At 33.1% G+C, this 23,568-nt stretch overlaps 1 protein-coding gene across 1 annotated transcript in view; it reads left to right on the top strand.

Moving 5' to 3' along the window:
- LOC124363406 (mucin-5AC-like) overlaps positions 1-23,568 on the top strand; it is a 161,313-nt gene that overhangs the window by 2,565 nt on the left and 135,180 nt on the right. Inside the window, 10 exon segments of the mRNA XM_046818656.1 lie at positions 3,251-3,487; positions 3,584-3,653; positions 3,655-3,742; positions 5,201-5,380; positions 5,382-5,411; positions 5,971-6,055; positions 9,433-9,583; positions 13,067-13,238; positions 15,711-15,795; positions 17,854-18,079. Of these exon segments, the coding sequence (XP_046674612.1) occupies positions 3,289-3,487; positions 3,584-3,653; positions 3,655-3,742; positions 5,201-5,380; positions 5,382-5,411; positions 5,971-6,055; positions 9,433-9,583; positions 13,067-13,238; positions 15,711-15,795; positions 17,854-18,079 (1,286 nt within the window). The 5' untranslated portion in view covers positions 3,251-3,288.

Raw genomic sequence — 23,568 nt, 5'->3', positions numbered from 1 at the left:
TTTTATCAAAATCTAAATTTCTTATTTAAAATTGACTTTGTGCATGGCCCCCTAACTATAAAATAGATATGAATTTATATTTATCCACTGGATTATATGTTGTGGATAATAACCAAACAATCTAACTATTGTTATTTTTTTTTACATTTATTTTTATTGGATTAATTTTTACCACTAAAGATATTAAGATATAAAGAAGGAGAACTGTTTCAAAAGGACATGTTAGTCAGGTGCCAGTCATGCATTGACGCTCCGTTTTTTTAAAAGGAAGTAACATTTCAAAACTGTATTATAAATAGGAATTCATCTCATATCCATTAATGTTTTACTTCAGAAATTTATATTTCAAATAGACAAACTTAGACATTAAAAATGAGGCGAGTTTTTATTTACAACATAGTTTTCATCTTTATCCCTATGTTAAAAGTGGAACCCTCAGATGGACATCTGGCATAAAACTAGTGTAAACTCTTAACACCTTCACTGCTGGTCTATACTGAGTGGTCTTAATAGTGTAACTTCACAACAGACATGCTGTGGCCTCTGCCACAGTCGACGTGTTAACTAAAAGAGAATATCAAAAGGTTAACTAGTATATTTACTCAATTCTAAATGTACGTGATGGCATTGAGTAAAGTAAACTGTCAGCTTCCTAACCAAAACTAGTTCCTGTGCAGTGTTAGTAACAATACATTGAGAATAAACTAACTAAGCATTTACCTCTCTTATTTGATATTGTATCTGGGAGCAGATTGAGCACTATATTTGTTTCAGTCAACTGCCGGAGCAAAAAAGCCAACAAGTGAAAGAAAATTTGTTGAGATACAAAAAGAGCAAGAGGAAGTTGATAAAAATTTGAACCTTGTACAGTTACTGATTAATTGGTTTATTATTTACAGGAAATTTGATAGTGTTTTTAATGGTACAATGACTTTATAACCTGTACGAGTTAAACTGTGTGGTTAGTGAAAAGTTAAAATTACAACCTACAATGATAGTGTTTTATCTTTCATTTGTATTCAAAATCTATTTAAATGATTTGCAAGGTTTTAAAATTCATCTCAATGCTTAAAACTCTGATTCGTTGACTGACAGTGTTTCCTAAAATATTCTGATTGGTTGTAAAGAGAGCTGGAACATTTTTGGGTGATTATATTTTAAGATTATAGCAAATTAAACTATATACATTATTTTATTATCTGTGGAACATGTTTTCTCAAATAAAACCAATAAAATACAGTGTTAAAATGAAAATGAACATGTTTTGTGTAATCTGTAATCAGTTATGCAAATCATTAAAATCCTATATCCTACAAGTCCAGTTAATCACAATTGTCAAAGAAAAAATGTCTTCTTTGGCTAGAAAAAAGTGTAAATATTTTATTTAGTTTCAATAAATTATTGTGAATATTCATGGCTAGCATTCTAACAATTCTTGTAAGCAGGATTTATATAGATGACTCAATTTATAAGTATTACTAGCTGTGATACCCATGGCTTCGCATACTCTTTTCACAACTAAATTCCTTGCACTACTTAAAAAAAGCACTTATGATGTAATATGATGGAGTCCTATGAAATTTTTTTGAACGTAATTCGTTAGGTAGGTAATATTTAAGTTCTCACGCTTAATAGTGTCAAAGTTTAACCTAACTCTTACATCATAAAGGAGTATTTCTGGTTTAAAATTAATTATATTTCCAATGTCATAGCTGTGTCTGCCTTGTTACCCTGATCAAGAAAAAACAAATATATATGTGTTGGAAAACTACTTAGGTCAAGAAACGTTTACTTCTAGCTCTTGTTTAATTCCGGTCCAAAATATTTTTTGGTACCACAGTAGAGTTTGCATTGTTGTCCTGATGAAGAAAAAATTTATATATAGGGTATATAGAGGCCTACTTCGGTTAAAGGCACAGTTTAGTTTTGTCGTATTGCCCCGATAAAAATCCGACATATATCTGTAGCTCTTGGAAATCTACTTCAGTCAGAATAGTCTACTTCCGGTTCCTGTAATCTAATTTTAGTCTCAAATATGTCTGGCTGAGTTTGCCTTGTTGTCCGGAGAAGGCAAACTCATTTATACATACATACATAATACATACATACATACATAGGAATGAGAAGCTTATTACATCCTAGGGGGAATTCTTACCAACTTTTATGTATTTTCGGTATAAGGGAGAAATCCTTATAAGTTCATTCCACATGCCAAAATAAATCATTTATAAGGTTTTTACGTTATAACAGTTTTGTTGTCTTTTGGTCTGTAATCTGGAAAAGAATGGGTCGTTGAGGCATGTTAGTGTTCATTTCTCTATTTTCCATAAGCCACTGTTAAAACGCCATATCACAATGTCAAGGAAGCCCACTAGTTTGGAGTGCCTTATATGAAAAACATTGAGAGCTTTGTTCATTAAGGTTGGTTTTTGTAACAGTGTTTAAAATGTATTTGCAATGAATGCACTAGATGTTTTAAATTTGTCACTGGGCAATATGGAGAAAACTTTAGATATTGACTTTGTATTTGATATCTGCATTACACTGTTGTACACTTAGTGTTTTGTAAAATTTAAATGTAACCAAATGTTTCAGCCAATATGATGAACTTCAGCTGAAAGTGTTGTCACAATTTAACAGCTGTTCATTGTCAGTTAAATTTGGTTTATGAAACATAAAGACAACATTTTTGAATTCCAAAATATTCCCGATAACTTTTCTCTTCATTCATATAAACCTTCCTCGAATTTCAGTGAATTTATTCAAAAAGAATTCAACGAATTGGTCCAAGCCATTCTGAAGATTAGCGCTTAGAAAAACATATTTTGCGATTCATTTTTATTTATAAGACTTTTGTTATTTAGGTTTCATGTAGTGGTTGTTACACAAATTGTATGACTAAGTCCTCTTATCTTTCAATTGCTATTTATAACGTATGGCCTGTATCTTAATTGAAATTGAAAATAATTAGGCAGTGATAGTAAAATATTTCTTGATGAATGTCTTATACCATAATTAGTTTGTAGTAGAATCGAAATAACAATATGTGAATTTCAATTTAGCATCTAGACAGTTGGTGCCATATGCTAGGACAGTTGGTTTGTTGAAAGATAACACAACACAAGAATGCTGACATTTGTTGATAAAGATAAATCATCAATGGATCTTAATTCATGAAAATCTTTTTCTAAAATGATCAAGAACTATAGAAAATTACATTTGTTAAAAAATAAATGTTTTGTTTTATTAGCTGAAACGCCTGCAGAGGGGCAGCCAGCCAAGAAGAAAATGGACCTAGGAGTGAATGTGTGTGAAGATGCATTTGGAGACGATGGCACAGGTCGTGCCGTGCGCCGCTTCACTCTGACTAACGAGTACCGCATGAGCGTACAAGTGATCACCTATGGCGCCACCATCACCTGCATCAAGGTGCCGGACAAACGGGGCAATGTTGATGATGTTGTCCTCGGCTACGATGATATGAGTGGTGAGTTAATAAAGTTAATTAGTTTTTTTAATTTTTGTGGTATCTGGATGATTAATGAAAATATCATCTTTGTAATTATTGAATAACTTTGTACAGGTTATCTGTCAAACACAAACCCATACTTTGGAGCAACAATCGGAAGAGTGACTAACAGAAACTTATCCAACAGATTTTCTCTTCAACCAGCAACACATTTCTCTCACCAAGAACGTGGGAGGGGTGCACCTACATGGGGGCTTCAAGGGATTCGATAAGGTGGGTTTTAATACATTTCGTCAACATTTTAGAGTATAAAAAAATAGAAAAATAACTACGAAAAACCAACTTAAAAGAAAAAATATAAGTTTAAGGTTACTTTGAGACTTATCAAGATAAAACAAGAGTATAACATCATCAGTACAACATAATTACTAAATTCTGATAAAACTTGGGTTCATTTCAGTGCAATGACCAAACAGATAGGCTGCCCAAAACTACTCTGAAAGACCTTTAAATCTGTGAAGTACTACTCTGTTGATGATCACGATGTCAATGTGGTACTGATGTCATATAATGCATCTAGAATTTATCCCTTTTTTTCTGTTTGACAATGTTTAAACGATGCCAAAAAAGTTAAATAGAAAATCATCAACTAAAATGAAAAACTTATCTGATTCTTGCTATTTTTAAACGAATTTGTGAATTAATTTTCTGAAAATTAACTATTTTTTGTAGCCAATTTTCCTCTTTATCTTGAAATAATACAATAAACAGTAATTATTTATTATGGTTGCGTTTTAAATTATTATTATTAGTGCTCTTTTAATGTTTTACAATGTATAAAAAAGTTAGTAACCAGGTTTTCATTGTATTTTCAATAAAATTTAAAATAAAAATATTTTTTAGTCTTGATATTATGAAAACTGAAAAATGTCTCTGAGCACACTTACTCAAATTAAGAAATTTTAACTGAAATTTTTGCAATTTTACGATCTATCTTGGAAAATACTTTTCTATTCATCGATTTATATATGATGTTTTCTTGAAGCAATATTTTGATCATGTTCACTAGTTATTTTAGCTATCATTGTTTTGGAAGAGTAGTTTAGATCTAAAGTCTAATACATTATTTGATTTTCACTAATTCTACTCTCAGAACCATTAATAAAGAGTTTGATTTATTTATGTATTTCCAGTTTGTATGGTTTATCTGAATTCCTCAAATAAACTTAAAATAAGTGGATGGTTTTTTATGGTTTGGACATTAAAAGTACTTGAACCTCTGACAATCACCAGTCGTTAATAACTATTTATTCTTCTTATTCTTCACTCTCGGTTCATTAACTTTCTCCTTCACACAAAACCCGAGAAATCCATTATGTAAAAACTAAAAGCAATACTTTGATGTTGACAACCATTGTGTAAAACTGTAAGCAATACTTTGATGTTGACAACCATTGTGTACAACTAAAAGCAATACTTCGATGTTGACAACCATTGTGTACAACTAAAAGCGATACTTTGATGTTGACAACCATTGTATACAACTAAAAGCGATACTTTGATGTCGACAACCATTGTGTACAACTAAAAGCAATACTTTGATGTTGACAACCATTGTATACAACTAAAAGCGATACTTTGATGTCGACAACCATTGTGTACAACTAAAAGCAATACTTCGATATTGACAACCATTGTGTAAAACTAAAAAGCAATACTTTGATGTTGAAGGTAATATGGGATGCGGTGATGGAGGAGGACCGCGTAATTATGACATATCTCAGCCGGGAAGGAGAGGAGGGCTATCCGGGTGATGTGCTGACCACCGTCACCTACCAGCTGACAGCAGATAACCGTCTGATCATCGGAGTGCGGGCCTCCGTCACCAAACCCACCCCCGTCAACATCACCAAACCACAGTTACTTCAACTTAGCAGGACATGTGAGTGTTGACAGTACTCTAAATCTTCCCAATATTCAAAATCAATCTTTTATCACGGAAGTATCATGAAAACCATTTGGTAACTTAAATTATTTAAAATGTAAAAATGCAATATTATTTTTAGATTGTTCAAATGTAATAGTTTCATAATATGAATTTTTGTTGTATTTTGTTATAATTTAAGAACTGACTGTAGAAAAACTTTCTAGTCTTTGTAAATCAATGTAGTGGGTAATATATCATGTTTGATTAAACTGTAAGGAAATTTTAAACAGACATAAGTCCCACATGGAAGAGTTATTGAGATATATTTTACATAAATAGTGGTAGACATATACGAGTAACTTATTAAATATTGCTTACTGTTAATTATTTTACTTAGCTAAAATAATACTTCTTGTTTTTAATATTCCTGCAACTCAAAATCTTACTTATACAAAATGTGTATTTTTAATCGCGTTTGTATGGTTATAATTTGTATATTTTTATAAAATTTAAGATAAGATTGCATTTAAAACAGATCTTTAGGATTATATTTTATAAATTAGTTTTATTTCAGGCCTCAGGATCGAGTGGCCTACTTAACCAATTTGTGTCAGTGAATGCGGATAAGTATACCCCTCTTGAGAACTTTATAGCCACTGGTAAGTGTAAAGTTTTGAGGTAGTAATTATTATAATATAAAAAATTAAAAGCAGTTTGTCATAAATAACTAGCGATTGATATAATTTATATTTCAATTCATTGTAAAACCATTTCTCTGTTTAGAACACATAAATTTAGTAATGGTAATAGTGTAACATTAATTTTAAGAGTTTATCATTGTAGACAACTTAAGAGGTGGTGTAATGTACTGTTAATGTAAGAAGGAAAGTAAAATGTCACTAACTGCTAGTTTGGGGCTATACATAAACATCTGCAGAACACATTAGTAACTGTGTTGCTTCATACATCATTGATTTGCTAATGATGTTTAATGTACCAATAACTCAACTTTGGAATTTCTTTGGTGAACTTTCTCTGTGTGAATTGTTTGATGTAATGGCTTGCATGTCCTATAAATAGATCTATACCAGTACATTCTTTAATATAAAATATCTATGAAACAATAGAGCCATAGTTGAGTCAGAATAAAATTTTCATACTCTAATTTCTCTTTCTGTTCTTCCAAACAATTTTTCAACCTAAATTCATATTCTAAACCGAACATAAAAAAGCTTTTATGGGCTTTCAACGCATACATTATTTCAGATGATTTACTATTCGTAATTTGTTGCCATATTTAAAATCCTGCTTGAAAATGTTTCTTTCCAGCTTTTTGGAAACTAAAACATTTCATATTCTCTACAGCATAGACATTTTATTCGAGACCTCATAAAAATTGTGCCCATAGGCTAACTAACAATTGAACCAGAATAGAAGCTCATATCTCAAACAAAGGAAATAAACAAAATTAAAAAGAAGCTAGTTCCACAGAGCTAGATCACTAAGAAAGAAAACTTCCTCATAGATTTTCATATTCATATAATCTATAAATCTGTGTATTTGGTATTTGGGTAAAGTTTATGAATATATATCTCATTTTTTGGATTTTTTGTTGGTAACTCAAAACTTTTCATTCAAATCCCTAAATTATTCAAATAATGCTCAAATGACTGCTTAACCCTTTGCGTGCCACGGCGACGATACATCGTCGCCAAAAAACCCTTGCGAAAAGTGCCACGGCGACGATGGATCGTCGCCGACTTACTTTGCGAAAAGTGCCAGGCGACGATCCGTCGTCGCCGTCTGTTATCGTAATTTTTAACGCTTTATTTTTCATGAATTCTTTTCACAACCAATATTGTTTTATTTGTTAACTATCCTGCAATAGATAAATAATAGTTCACATAGTACTTTATATTAGTGAAGATAAAAAAAACACAGAATAATAGAAGCAACAACAGCTGGCGGTGATCAACCGGGCGCGTAACATCGTTGACGCGTAAACAACTCGCTACGTATAGTAATGCGTAATATCTAAAATAATACGTTCGGTCAAATGGTTGTGTTTACATCGTTTTGAGGTTAGGATCTTTAAAATGATTTTGTTAAATTGATATCTCCCGTGCGTGCGTGCTTGCGTGCGCGTGCGTGCTTGCGTGCGCGCGCGCGCTTGTGTGTGTGTGTGTGTACATATGTTTTGGGAAAATATGAAGACCATATTTTAGATATACTTTAGAACCAAAGGATAAATGTAAGTAATGCATTAATTATTTTTGTTTTAGTGTTGTGTTACCGGTACTGAAAAATGATTTTTTCATTATGTACATAATTTCAAGCATTGTTATGTAACTATAGTAATTATATAAAAAAGTTAACCATTATTTTTTTTCACATTAACAATGTTATAAAGAATATTAAAAAAATTCTTCCCATAGTAAAATTGTTTCTTATTAATTTGTCAAAAAAAATAAAAACTAAAAAATAAAAATTGCTTTATACATTTTTTGGTTTGGACATGCCAAAACTAATATTTATTTTATGTTGTTTCATTTGTTTTGTAACATTTTATTGTAATACAATTTTTTACAAATATTTTGATACCTGTTTCATAAAAATAGTATGAAAAATAAAAAAAATATATTGTTTTTCCGGAAGCCCGGTAATACTTCTTATTATTCCCTGGCATTTTTCGCATATGACTTGCAATATAGTTTGCTAGTGCATTTTCTTTTGTACTAAATTTTTTGCCTTGTGGCATTCAAAGGGTTAAATCCAATAGGTAATTTAAAAATTAATTTACTTTTTTTGTAAAAAAAACGCATTTGCACCTTATAATATCCCAATATAGGATTTACTGAACTTTCTAACATACATACAATATACTCCCCTCTCTCTCTATATACACAATATTATACACATACTATATGTGCCTTTCTTGACCTGATAACATTTGAATTTGTTAAATTATAATGCTTTTTGATCATTTATTTTTCCATATACATAAAGTAATGCTGGAATGTAAACCTAAAACACTTTTCGACTTGGTCCACCAAACCAGATGTATTAGATTTGTTTAACATTCAGATGCACAAATGTTTGATCAGCAGTTCTGCTTACTATTGAACCTGGTTGTGCGCACAAGGTCTGTGCAAGTTTACAGGCAATGTAGAATAGAATATACTCTATTCTAGAAAATATAGATAAACAAAAATTGACATCAGTACTGGTAGGAATGACTAGCCACAGTATCCAGTAAGCGTGACTAGCTCAACTGAAAATTTTACTTAATTGTATAGTGTTCAGTCGAATCTTAACAAAGTAAATCATGCAGTTAATCCGCAGACAGAGTGCACACCCTACAATTTACATTTATTTGAAACATAGCATTTTTAGTTATAAATTTACAAATTAAAAACTTTTAATATAAAAACTGTACAATTTCCTATGCTAATATTCGAAAAAACTATCAATACTAACAAAATTTAAAAGCTAATTTTTAAATTTATTCTTATTTTCTATTTTTACAGTTTTTTATTTGAAAAGGCAAAAGATTAAAAAAAATTTGGACCCAAAAATGAACAGCCCCAGAGATTGTTATAGTAAACCAGAGGTTGGTCAGCTCTCTATATGGTGTGGTTCATACGTAGCCAAACACTATCAAATTCCAGGCCAGCTCCGTTTGCCATCCAACCAGGTTGGATGAAACGATCAACTAAGTCGGATAGTGTGTGGGAGGCTTTAGAATCCACTCTTAAATACACAATTAAAATCATCCTCAGTCCATCTCCATAAAGGTTTCAAGAGTGTATCTTAAAAATAAATTGTATAAACTTAAGAAATTAGAACCAAATTATCTCAAGTACATCCACTTTATTCCTGATGAAATTTGGTTTAATTATAACCAAAATAAAACTGGGGAACTACGCCTCTCTCATCTTGAATTGTATCATCCATCAATTCCTTGTCGGATTACTTCTTTTAGGTACTCAGAGAGTAATCAGTGTATATTTTTCTTTTTAATCGACACAATGTTTAGGAGAGATCCGAGATGTGGCCGGGTCCGGGTATGATCTACGGATTCCACAAAAGCTTTCCGAAGCTTTTAAGACTTTGGACACTGACGGTTACGACATCAACTTCTGCCTGAACAACAGCATCGTGCAACCAGGCTTCAACTTTGCTGCCAGGTAATCTATCTGAATGTTCATAAGAGTGTCACAAAACTGTGTTTAAATATAAGGTTTTCACATCCTAATTTGCTCATGAATGGACATTGGTGACCCAAACTACAGTTAATTCAGCAGCAGTGGTATAACTAGGACTTGCCTTTGGAGTGGGTTTATGGATGTGATTGAAGAGCGCACACTGGGGGTATGGAATAAATGTGAACAAATATAAATTCCAAACAAATTTAAATGCCTAATTTAAATGAAAGCATTCAACTGTTATATTTCAAACAATTTAAACGCTGTTATAGGTATATTTTACAAATTTTAGTGCTTTTATGGGGGGGGATTCTATCCCCTCTTTTCCTTCCCTCTTGGTTACGCCAGTGTTTGGCAAAACATGTAATTTGGGTATATGTAGTACAAGTCATTGTTGCAAATTAATCAGATTAATTGAGCAATAATTGAGTACTTTGTAAAGCAGTTTTATTTAAAGAAATGGTCTTAAATTGTACTTTTTAAATTAGTAGAAAGCTGAAGGATTTTTTACCCAAAAGAGTATTTTTATAAAAAATAAAATATAAACTGACTATAGTGCTGTGTGGTAAGGAATGAGACAAGTAACTTTAAATGATCAAATTCTCTTGAAAAATTCAAAGAAGCTTACATTTTTATTACTACTATTATAATACCTAATCTTAGGTTTTATAAAGTTATGTACTTTCTCAGTTGAGTTTAGAATAGAAATTTAGTAGTTTTATTTGTTATGAAATTAAACCTTTTTGATCTAGTAACTTTGGCATGTGATGGCATTTTTAATTGTATTATTTAAAGGCCTAATCTATATATATATAAATGCAAATGTTTGTTTGTATGTTCCGTTATAACTCTGGAACCAAACGCACGAAAACATCGTGAAATTTTGTACAGTGATTCTACACGTTTTCCTGGAAGTAACATAGGCATACTTTTTAGAGAGGGAAAACATAGATTTAATTAATCTTTTAATTATAAATTGTTGTTGATGTTGGAGTGTTTTATATTTGATCCGACAGACTGCGCTACGACACGTAATACAAAGCGAACTGATGCTTAACAGCTGTTAATACTTTCAGCTGAAGTTCATCAAAGAGGCAGAAACATTTGTTTACATTTAAAATTCCGAAAATGTTTATTGTAAAGTGCTTGATCAGTTAGTATAATGCAGGTTGCAGTAGTCTAATTTTAAATTCAGATTGCACCAATGATCAATAAACTATCTAATGCAATGAAAATACTATTAAACGCTATTATGAAAATAACCTCATCGTACAAATCCGTGAATGTTTGCACATAAGGTCATCGAATTTGGTTATATCGAAGTTAAATGAAAAGAGCTGAAAGAAGACACTTTATGATCGAAATTGGGTTTCTTTGATACATTTTCTTGAAGGCACACTCCTAAATAATACTGGAAATATCTTAGACAGAAAAGTAATTTTAACAGACTGAATTTGATTCTTTATAACCTAATTAGTTTACCGAGATTCATCCAATACATTTATTGTTCTGAATAACTTATCAACACCTAGCAAAAACCACGAATGATAGAGGCAGGAATATGTACCACCTTCACAATGCGCCCAAGAGGCTCACGAAGGAACGACTATCAATTATCTCAGCAATGCTTAAAATGTGATAGAAAAAAGAATAAGTGAATATAGTGTACTGTTTTCAACGGGAAATTGCGTGCGAAGCCGCGGGCAAACTGCTAGTATTACTATATATTGCATTCAGTTTCAATTAAGTTTTATATAATATAAGCTTTAATATTAACAAGTGTAATGTAGACAATCAACTGTGAATTGAAATAGAGTGTATTAACGTTACCCTCTTGTTTGGTTTTGTTCCAAAGTAACCAGGACGGTTGTTAAACAGAAAGAGAATTAGAGAGGCCAATGAAAAGGTAAAAAACGCAATAAAATCTAACACTTAGTGTAACGTCACTTTCTCTAAAATTGTTTGTTCTGTAATAGCTATCTCCTCAGCTAGTTAATTGCATGTTTTGCAAGAGTGAAACCGATTTTAGTGCCTAGAAACAATATTGGCTTAACTGTTTACTAATTGTTTTATTTATTTGTTTCCATTGGAGACTATATGTGGACATAATACTTTCTTAGTCAATGTGTTCTTGGTGATGTCATGTATTTTTATAAACACAGTTTCTTTTAAACTGTTGTTTTTCATGTTCATAAATATATCAATCGACCTATATGAAATGTACATTTTATTTTAATTCAATTTGTGGTATATTTTGTACCGTACATTAAAATAAGTATAATAGACTTAAATTACTTTTATAACAAGTAATATAGATGAGTTGAGTTTAACCGAAACCTTACATCTGTCTCAGCAGTTGTAACAACTGATATTTTTTTTCAACTACTCAGTAAAAATTTTTGACATACAATATGCAGTGGTTTTCGTCACCAAAACAATACAGCAATTTGTTAGAAAAAGTAAAAGCGGCTTGTACTTATTCAAAATTTTAAGTTTCTATTTTGTTTTGCTTTAGTTATAGTTATAAGAAAAGTACAAAGTATATTAATATTTAATATTAAAATTTTATATCAATGTTTTATACCTGTTCGTTTTGCTAGTGACATTTTTATTAGACAATTATACTTAAATTATACCTTTACAAATTCATGGAAAATGTATTCAAAAGCAGACTGAGAGGGTTATTTCACAGGGATAACCCCCCCCCTTAAGTACAGTTTAATACATTTTTTAATATAATATTTTACTTTTTAAATAATTGTGGAGAAGCAGAAAAACTGTTTCAAAGTACCTTTTGTGGGTTGTATCTGTTTTAATAAACAACGAAAATCAGACGATTACAATTTATATGCAACTAAACCTGTTATGATAGTGATCTTTGTTTATATATATATATATTTGTTTGTCTCTGTCAGTATAGACGGAGAGCTCATAAAAAAATCATCAGTTTTACAATGTAGTTCACCTTATTCTTTTATTAATTCCTCATTTTGGTTATCTAAGTTACGCACAGATACTGATTCTATAGCAAAATAAAATAAACTGTAGTCCTTATCAGTATTTATTAGTTACCACAAAATAAAGTACCTAAAGTATAAAATATACCCTCCAGATCTGAGTATATTTTATACTTTAGTTTATACACTTCCAAATATGTCAACTAGTATTATAACTTCACAATTTTTTGGTTTTTTTTTGTTGCTCTGACTAATTTGAGATGGAATCCTAAACTCTTAATTGTCCATTATAAAATATATGTATATGGAAATATTTTTCATCCTTCCTAAAATTTGAATAGGTTGACTGTTTTGGACCAGGTTTTTGATTTTTAGTTAAAAGTCTCATGAAATTCAATTTGAAACTTTGAATAGTGTTTAGGTTTTATATTGAGCTGCACCTTTTTATTCATTTAAATTTCTCAAAATCCTATGTGAAGCACCCTTAAGATGAAATACCCTGTTGTAGACTTACAGACCCTGAGAGTGGTCGATTTCTGGATGTCCACACTGACCAGCCAGGTCTCCAGGTCTACACCAGCAATGGAATGCCCACCATTAGGGGCAAGCGGGATGCTACCTATGGCAAGCACAGCGCCATCTGCTTTGAGACTCAGAACTACCCCAATGCCATCAACATTGTGAGTAGAAGCTTTTGAATTCTCTAGGGTTCACTTCTGGCTGGTTTATACCTTCCAGTTGAACTTACACTGGGTACAGCAAAAACCGATGTGTCACTGAAATGGATGTCCAGGAGCGGCACATCACTAACCGCAAATTTGGAGATACTGGAGTGCAAGGGTAGATCGGTAGGTCTAGTGTACTGCGGGGGATGACTGTTGGAGTTGGTGGGGCTTCCTAAGTGTCAAAGATAGTTGCTAGCCTAGACATAATGGCATGCCACCCCTACCGCCTGCTTTGAATAAAGAGAATGGTTCAGAGATGGCCTCTCGTTCTTTCAAGGACACATGACTGAGATTAGTGCCCAAAATCCTTCCTCATGGATCTCGACAGAAGGAGATCCCTCCCTCCAACTTACCCATCCTGAATATCCTGTCACTCTGAAAACAGTCTCTTTAAGACTAAGTGCAATGAGAGGTTCCTTAATTTCTTTCCCTAAGAGAACAAAAAAAAAAGTATATATGAATAAGGAAGGTTCTCCATAAAATTCCTTGTAGAGTGATGAAGCAGTACATACTTTGTGTAGAGAAAGACATACTATGCTATCTGGCCGTGACACAAATTGCTCGTGATTGACTCTAATGGCATTGAGCTAGAATTACTGACTATCCATTAACCACTCCTAGCATAAGCTGTAGGCTTATACTAGCAAGATCTTATTACAGCTTGGTAAATCTGTTTAGTTGGAGCCAAGAAAGTAAGTCACAATCCTTCTTCTTTTACTATACCTTCTCTGTTCATAAAGTATGTTATATTCATTAGGGAAACAGTTTATCCATTTTTAGTGCCTAAAGTGTAAGCAAATAACTGATATACAATACTGTCTTTGTCTTTTCTTTTTTAATATTTTTGTAAATAATTTGGTGGTTTAGTAGAGTTAACTCAAAATCTATATGTTTTCTTATAGAGCTTTTTATGCTTGTTATCTTTTCTTGTTATAAATGTTAAGGTTGAAATTTATCACCATAGTAATTTGATTTATAGCTTCAAATGCCAAAACAAGGATTACAAAAGTAAAATAGTATTCTTTCAATAAACTCATGGAATTTAATTTTTCACCACACTTCCACCATTTAGATTCACAGACTAGAAACAACCGAAAAGGGATATGTTCACAATCAATTCTTGAGAACATGCATTGATTGAGGTAATCAAATTCGCCATACTTACAAGCGTCACTCAATTATTATGAAACTCTAAAAGAAAATTATTAATTTCAATGAAGATGGTGTGCAAACTACTTAGATTTATTTCTAAGTCTATCAAGCTATTGGGGAAAGAAGCAGATCAACTGCAATACTGTTATTCTATACCAAGTTTATTTTCAGAATTTGCAGGTGCCAGGAGTTATATCAATTGTATATCATTAACTGTATTAGTTAAAGCACTAGTAATTTATTACAATTAACTACTTCTTATATAGTATGCAAATAAATAACGCTTTTAAGAATTTAAATTTATTCTTCATGTTATTTTATGCACAGTAAACAGTTTATTGTAGTATTTTGTAAGTGAATACCAAAATATAGTAACATAATGATGATGTCAGTTGATGTAGTATGTAAGACAAACATTTCTGTTTTTCTGTTTTATACAAGGGCCGATTTTTTTCAAACCCCTGATCTCACACCATGACGGCTATAAACGTTGTAGGTCTGCGGTGTGGGTATTAGTCGATTGCACATATTCCCCACTGCAACATTTGTCACTGCCGAATTCAAGTAGCTTGTTTGCACTGAGCAGCACTCACATAAGCATGGTTAGGTTTTATTGATTTTCCCGTCAAATGTGAATTGAGGAGTTTTATTTGGAATAGTGCAGTAAGAAATCCATCGGATAAGAATGTACTGTGTGTACAGAGGAGGGTGATGATGTGGTACGTGAGTGGTGTAGAAAGCCAGAGGTATAGGACTGATACTCACAAAAATCGCTGAATTGTTTCAGCTTTGACATTTTTCGATTTAATCCTTAAATTTGACAATCTGCTATCTATAAACTTTTGACCCAATTCATATACACCATCACTCATAATGTTTTCTCTGTAAAAACACAGCACCATTCTCCAATAGATTTCCGCAGCACTATTCCATTTCGCTTGCAGGAAAACTAATTACTCCTCAATTTAAGTTTGGCGGGGGAATCAATTAACGGTAGCCGTGTTTATGCGACTGCAGCTCAACGCAAACTAGGCAATGACAAATGTAATGGGGAAGATGCGTGATCGACTACTTTGCACTCCTTGGACCTGCCATGTGTCTGGTCGTCATGGTGTGAGATCGAAGGTTGAAAAATAACGACCCTTATTAGAAAAAATACTAAATATTTAATGTCCTATTGATGTGAATGCAAAAAAGAATTGGGTACCAGTACTTAATTTTTGTTTTCAGTAATAGCATTATATTTTGACTATAAGTTTATGATGCATGTTTCAGGAAAAATTTCCAAACTCCATCGTGAAGCCAGGCACGGGACTATGTTCACTACAACAGCCTACTCGTTTGGCGCCATCCCTGACCCGTTCTAAATATACAAAACTCTTTAAAGTTTCTACGAGCTTTATATTAATTAATCATAGTTTTTATTTTCACCTAAGTGGTTGATGATTTGCTTCAAGACTTTAGTCTAGAACTGTGAACGAACCATTCCAGCACTATATTCCTATTCCATTATTCTTTCGGCCAGCTGCTTCAGCTCTTAGTTGTACGTTATACATCACTATGTGTTCATTATTGGATCATTTATTATTAATATGTGTTTTAAGACAACAGTTTTTGAGTTTTTATTTCCTTCCTGATATATTTTTAAGCTACAATTTTAATGTGTTCAATGAAACGAGTTATTCCTTATATATAGTATATCAGCTATAAGAGTTGTTCAACTATAAAGATGTAGGAAAAAATTACAAAAAAACATTTTTTTTGTGACTTTAAGCAATAAGAAGTAAAAACTCCATAGGACCATCTATTAAATTTAAAAATCTATTTGTTGATACTATGGTTTGGGGGGGGGGGGGGGTGGGGGGGGGGGGGGGTGGGGGGGGGGGGGGGTGGGGGGGGGGGGGGGTGGGGGGGGGGGGGGGTGGGGGGGGGGGGGGGTGGGGTTGAGTGACATGAAGAGTTGGAAATGTTGGTCTAAATTATCAGTATCCTTAACAGCATCCTGGGCAGATGAGGGAGAGCCTCTGCGATCTTGCCTATGTAGAAATGAAGTTTTATTCTAATTTCAAACACACAGTTTAATTTCCTCATTTTACATCTCTATGCTAAATTCTCCTCAGTGAAAGACTTTGATAACGCTCAGCCAAATTCCCATGAAGGAACATCTTGCCCATTTTGAAATGCAGTTTTATTCAAATTTTAGACCTATATTAAGCCCATACTCAATTCGATCTCGAGATTTGCTTTCACTAACGCTCAGAGCCAAATACCCATATACGACATTCACCATTATTGAACTCAGTCTAGCTTACGTAAAAGTGATGCTTCATACAAAATTTCGAATCTATACCTCAATTAGTATTCGAGATATAGCGTGGACAAACATACAGAAGAGGAAGCCTTTACAGCCCCTCAGCAATAGGCTTCCTTTATAGAGATATAACAGGAGGAAATTAACTGTGTGTTTTAAATTGGGATAAAATTTAATTTCTACATCGGCAAGATCGCAGAGGGCTCTCATTCATTTGTCCAGGATGCTGTCAAGGATATACCTACTGCCTTCAAAGATTGAAGGAGGAGTTCGGAGGACAGCATTCCTCCTGCCACCTTTAAAGGTACAGTCAAACTTTTAGCAGTAGTTTCGTTAAGGCAGCTTTAAATACAATGGGATGAACAACATCCTACCAGGATGTCGTTGAGGTAATGCCAATACCGACGAAACTTTGTGAAGCATTTTACACGGTACATGCTCTAGCGAACTGTTCATTGGTTCTTTGACTAAATCCTTTAGTGAGGAGTATTTTTAGAGAGCCAACTGTAAAATTATTTTAGGAACTGTAAATGACTGTTTTCAGAATAATATTGAATCCTGTCTTGTATAAATGTGCAGACTACTAACTAAACTTATATGAAGGAAACTGGATTTTTCCGGACATCTGCCATCGTTCAGTGAAATAAAAAATCAGTAACGCTACGTTTCGAGATCTGCAATCTGATCTCTTCTTCAGGTAAATAACGAACCTAATACATAACTACAAACTAGGTTAAAATGAACAAATCATACCAAAGCATTGTAGCACGCCTATGTCAGGAATCACAACCACCATGTTGTGTGTCAACTTCACTAACTCTAAAACATGCACTTAATAAAAATGAACGATGGCAAATGTCCGGAAAAATCCTGTTTCCTTCACAATCCTTCCATCGTCAAAAATAAACTTTAAACTTATATGTAGGATAGATTTTATCGACCTGTGTTCTTTGCTACAGAATTGATATCCTCGACTTCGTTTCGTGCAGTAAAACCTAACCCTGAGTCGACATTGGAGTTTTGCCTCCTTGATCCACAAATTACATTTTAAAAATTGTGTTTTTTTTTTTCTCTTACTTTATCCTGACATCTATTCCGGTCACATAGCGATCTCCAGCCGACTTGTAGGAGAGGTGAGCAGTCCACGTCAGTATGAAAGTTGTCTGCCCCGCCCTGTCCCTGCAGCAGCCCTCGCTCGCTGCGCTCACCTCTCCCCGGCCCTACGCTCACTCAGTCGCCGCGACCCGAGATGTGACAGTGAATGTGCGCGAGTGTCCGTGTCTGCGCGTGTGTACACACCTAACCTATCTCCGACTGCTCCTTCAACTCACTGGTATGTTACTTCCACACTTCTCTGTACTATTGTAGCTTTTAACCGTTCGAGCGGTCTTCGGTAAATTTATTTAAGTAGAAGGGGGTAGTACAAAATTGGGCAAAATCGTAAATAGAAGCAAACAAGAGTGTATTTTTGTTCGCTTTAAAGATAATAATTTACGGACGTATATTTTGTGTGATCTAGTTTCTATAAAAGGGAAAAATTAAATAAACAAATTTTAATTCATATTTAAACAATTTAAAACTATTTATGTTTCAACACGTAAAACGTTTGTGTTTTCCGTAAATTATGAACAAGGTTGTTGATCTATTGTTCTACTATTGTTAATTTATGTTTGCTAATTGCATTGTTTTGTGTACTCGTTTGATTCGACGTAAAGTGATTAATGTGTTATCAGCACCCAATTTACAATACATAATTAGTCACTTACCCTAATTAAGGCAAGGGGGATATTGGGGTTAGCGTATTACATCAATTATTAAAGTGTACATTTTATCACCAATATGGGTCGTAAAAACTACTTTTTATGCAACAAGTAGATAATTAGGTCTTAAAATGATTCTGTGGCAAAACCTTAACATTTGTTTTTTCACCACATATGCGAGGAGACTATACAATAAAAGAAGCAATCGTCTTTTTCAAATTTAATTGTACGTTATAGTCGAAAATAATCAATATCGCAATCATTTCATAACACTTTGAATTTCGCTATAGTATGAGACATATCATTGCATACCTTAGTTGTTGTGGTAAATATAATTCAGTTTTGCCAACCCGGACAGTTCGCAAATCAACACACGCATTCTTTGTGTGAAGTTTGTTTTTGACGTTGGAAGGATTGTGAAGAAAACATGATTTTCCCGAATATTAGCCATTGTTCAGTGATACAGAAAAATCAGTAAAACAATGATTACTGATTTTTTTTGTATCACTGAACGGTGGCAAATGTTCAAAAAGTCCTGTTTCCTTCACAACACAAGCAGATCACTCTAATCTCCGTTTCCGTAGAAATCAAATCAAGGTTATAATTAATTAGCAAGCGCAGGTGTTACATGTTTGCGTGCTTGTATACAGTTGGCTGCACTGTTTTAAACCGTGATGATAAATAGAGATATATTTGACTCGTCACAGCTCCTCTTGCAATATACATTATGAAAATATATAAACGCATTTGTCACAGTTGTTTTGTAGTATTTTCAATGTTTTAAGCTCATGAAAATGACATTCGGCAGGCAGAAGTTTTGGAGTCTTTAAATATTTTTTAGTTAGAGATCTTAAACATACTTTTCCTGCGGGGAAAAATAGTAAAAAATGGTTTTATTTATTCCTCCAGGAATTTTAGGCATTTTATAGTATTTAGGGATATGTTGAACTTAAGTCCAATCCAAAACACCTGAAAATAAGAAGAGGAAATTAGTACAGTATGCTTATGAATTACTATTACTGGAAGATTACTGAAGGTACAGTCACGTCTTTTTATTTTTTAATATTTAATTTCATTAAGTAATATTGTTTAAACATTTGATATTATTAAATTAGATTACATTTTATAACTATACAATTTCCTTAAGTCAGAAAACCATGGTAATCCTTGAAACCATAATTAGTATAAATATTGTAAAATTTTACCTTTTTATCATCATTCTTTGTCCTTGTTTCTGATTACAAAAAATTCAAAATTATTACTTTACGTGCACATAATTCTAAAAGAAAAAAAATCGTTTCTGTTTTCTGTCTTCATTAAAGTTATCTAAAAGGCTGTGCAATTTTAAAAAGTTAACATAATCAAAAAACAGTTTGTAACGAATTGGTATATGATATTCATTCATAGCTTACTTACTTGGAGAGCTAGAGGCTTGCTGGGGAAACTTTAAAGAAACATATTTACCTATCCTGTTGGTTTTCTTTACTTTGTGTTCATTATTTTTTATTGTGCATTCGTGCATCAAACATAAGTATGCATAACTTTTAACTACGAAATCAGGCATGCGCAAATGAAATCCAAACACATAACTACGTGTTAACATGGTATTGAAACTGGTTCAGTGCTCATTACGTGAACAGACACACTGACACACGCATGAACAAGTTTAATCAGCAGACGTAATCTGGTTATGTGAATCACTAATGATAATTGGATTCTCGTTCTTGATTCTTTACATTTTTGACGTAATTATCGATTTAGTTTTTGTTTCGTAAAACCAAAATGTGTAATTCTCAGAGCTCAAAATTGAACACTAAACTGTTAAAATTATAATGAGATTAAATTTGTTTTACTATCTGTGTTTCAACGCAATTGCGATTAAATCCAAAATTTTAAGAAATCGTCTGTTCTAAATATTTACTTTAAAGAATATAATTTATTCAATACTGGCAAGTAATATTCTTGTATTAAAATATCATGTATTGCAATAAATGCAAATATATTTTAAAGTTCATGTTTTTTTTGTATTTCCTTTACGAAAATGATGGGACTACAGTGGTTTTTAATAAATGCATATTAGTAATAAGTATTTAATTCAAGGTTTAAGAATTTACTATTTACAGAATTTTGTTACATTTAAAGCATCTCGTTATGGATAAAAAAACAAAACAATTATTTTATTTTCAATTTCATACAAAGAATAATTAATTGAAGCAAACAATCTGATAAAAATCCAGAGCAGATAATATTGTTTTGTTTGCTACTCAGGAAATTCCCCATCCAACCAGATATAGCACCTGTGAAAGTTCACTATAAATAACAACTGTCTTGTGATCTGACAGGCCATCTTGCTTTCTATGTCTATTTCTTTTGGTTCTTTGGCAAGCTTGGGCTTAAATAATCTGCCTTCATAGGGTCTGAGCGTTATTAAGTACTGTACAGGGCTTTCTTCAAATCATATCATTGTCCGTCCTCCTGTGCAATAACCCTTAATAGAAATGTCATAATAATAATCCTTTATTGCACTAAAAACAATTTACAAAATGTATTGCAAACGTCGCTTAATAATATTGATTAAAATGTATGCACTAAACATATATTACGTTATCAGAGACACAATTCCACATATTAATGTGTGAAGCAATATATTCGTATTTTGCATGTTTCGGATACATAAAACAAGGAGAAATAAAATAATAATAATAAGCTAATTTTTCTCTCAGCGGCCCATCGTAAACTCATCAGTAGAGTAAAAGCCTTTGATACAAAAAGTGCTAAAGTGCCTTCAAATCCCGATTGAATGGTTTGGATTCATTGATTCATTTGAGATTTTCAGGGATCTTGTTGATTATCTTGACACCAACTTGAGACGGCAAGTGTTCTATGATGTTCAGTTCTGAAGTTGTCCCTGCTTCTAGTCTCGTGCTGGTGACTTGAAACTTGGAACTATGTACCTCTTGACCCATGGAACAACTTTATTTAGTGGTCAAAAGGTCAAAGGGCATTCCGATAGGATGTCATATAAAATTTTGTAATCATCTACTTGCGAATGGCCTGCGGTCACAAGTGATAGAATTCGCTTTTTAAATCAGCAGAAATACGTTGTCTTCGTTTACTAAACGTGAACGTAGTAAGAACTGTTTGGGGCTGACAATACAATTATTAATATTATGCGATTGAAACGGCTATGCCCAGACTGACCAATAAGACACAGTTTAACTAAACATGGAAAACTGTACCCATTCACATTGTGGGGGTGAGTTATATACACTCCAATTATTTTGTAGTTTTATAGCAGAATACATTCTCGTTGTCAACATCTTTACCTATACTTAAACCAATGTAAAAATGATCACTAACGCTCAGCCAAATCCCAATGAGGGTGGCAGGCACCATTATCAAACTCAACATTGGCTATATAGAGATGAAGCTTCAAACGAAATTTCAAATCTGTAGATCAGTTCGTTTACGAGATATAGTGGGACAAAGAGGCAGAAATGAAATTTTTCCAGTTCCACGAGAGGGGGGGGGGAGGGGCTATATGAATTTCTAATAATTTTATATACAGCCTAGATACAGCAATTCTTGTAAAATTCTCCTTTCTCTAGAAATTTAAACCTGTTTTTCTTGACATGAGAGTTTAACTATACAAGAGCGTCTAAATTCCCGAGATGATAGTAATTGACGTTGAGTGCTTTGTGTGAAAGTGAAAGTGAAAGGGCGACAGTGATACAACCCCCATGATAACGAAGAAGGCCAGACTGGTATATGCCGGACATACTGTAATACCGGTACATGATAGATGTGCCCGGCACGTAAACCCGTCACTACACTCACTGTAACGAGCTTGTAAAGTGTTACCTCTCGTAAACCTCTACCGACAGCTGGTGGTGGGGGGGGGGGGGGTTGAGAGCGCAGCGACCGAGAGGTTATACCGTCGTACAATACGGTACAATACTAGATGTCACTTCGGGCTCAAACGGTCAAAGGAGTGCAATCGGTGTGCGGTAGAAATAATTTTAGATGCATTTTGAAAATTAGAGCTATTTTAGATACGGTATATTTCTTAAAAAGCAAGGAAAATATTTAAAATGGTCATTCCAGGAGAAAAAACAGGCATTTTCTGTATTATTTGAAGTATCTACTATTTTGTAATCAAGCCCAGATAATTTATTATTATGAATGGTGACTGATTGGTTTTACTTACACCACGTTCCGTCATCTTTACGGCAAAAATTAGATGCAGCGCTTCTAAAAAAGTATGTTGGGCAATTTTAAATAAAGGTAGGAAAACATAAACACACCAATGAAAAAAAAGATTTTAAAGAATAATATAGAACAAAATAAAAATTGTAAAAATTTAGAAAAACTCGTTTAGACTTCCCTTAAATTTAGCCATAAGCAGTGACGTACCTAAATAAGAAGTAGGGTATAAGAAGGATAGAATCTCCCCCCTATCCCGCCAATAAAAAACGTTAACAAGTACAAATAAAATTAGTATAAAAGCAATCAAACTTGATTGAAATACAGCACTGAAATTGTTGACTTTTAATAAGGCCTATATAATTTATTTTGGTGTATTCAGATTTATTCAATACCCCCTGTTGTAGTGTGCTCTTCAATCAGATTTACACCCCCCTCAGAGCCACTTCCTAGTTACGTCACTGAACAAAAAGAATCAAAATTTGCAGCTAAAGTAACAAAACGAACGAAGATTGCAAAATTTGTGTGGTGCCCATTTTGAGGAAGGGCGTGATACCTTAACAGTTTTTGATGGAAACTATTATTGTACATGCATGTTTTAATATAGAATGGAAGACAACACACAGACAAGGACGTAGCCAGCGAGAGGGTCCAAAGAGGTCCGGACCCCCCCCCCAATTTCCAATATATTCAATTACTTTTTTAGTAAACGATTATTATTATTACTGACATGTATTGCTGAAAGAGCGTTCTCAACAAAGAATCGGGTCAAGACTTTTTAAGGAACAAAATAATGCCTTATTCTCTGTCCACTACTGGAAAATATTATTTGTCTTGCCCCCCTCCCCCAAAAAATATA

This window comes from Homalodisca vitripennis, chromosome 5 (genome assembly GCF_021130785.1).
Source record: "Homalodisca vitripennis isolate AUS2020 chromosome 5, UT_GWSS_2.1, whole genome shotgun sequence".
Taxonomy (NCBI): domain Eukaryota; kingdom Metazoa; phylum Arthropoda; class Insecta; order Hemiptera; family Cicadellidae; genus Homalodisca; species Homalodisca vitripennis.
Note: the sequence above shows the minus strand (reverse complement) of the source record. Positions and strands in the feature narration are given on the sequence as shown.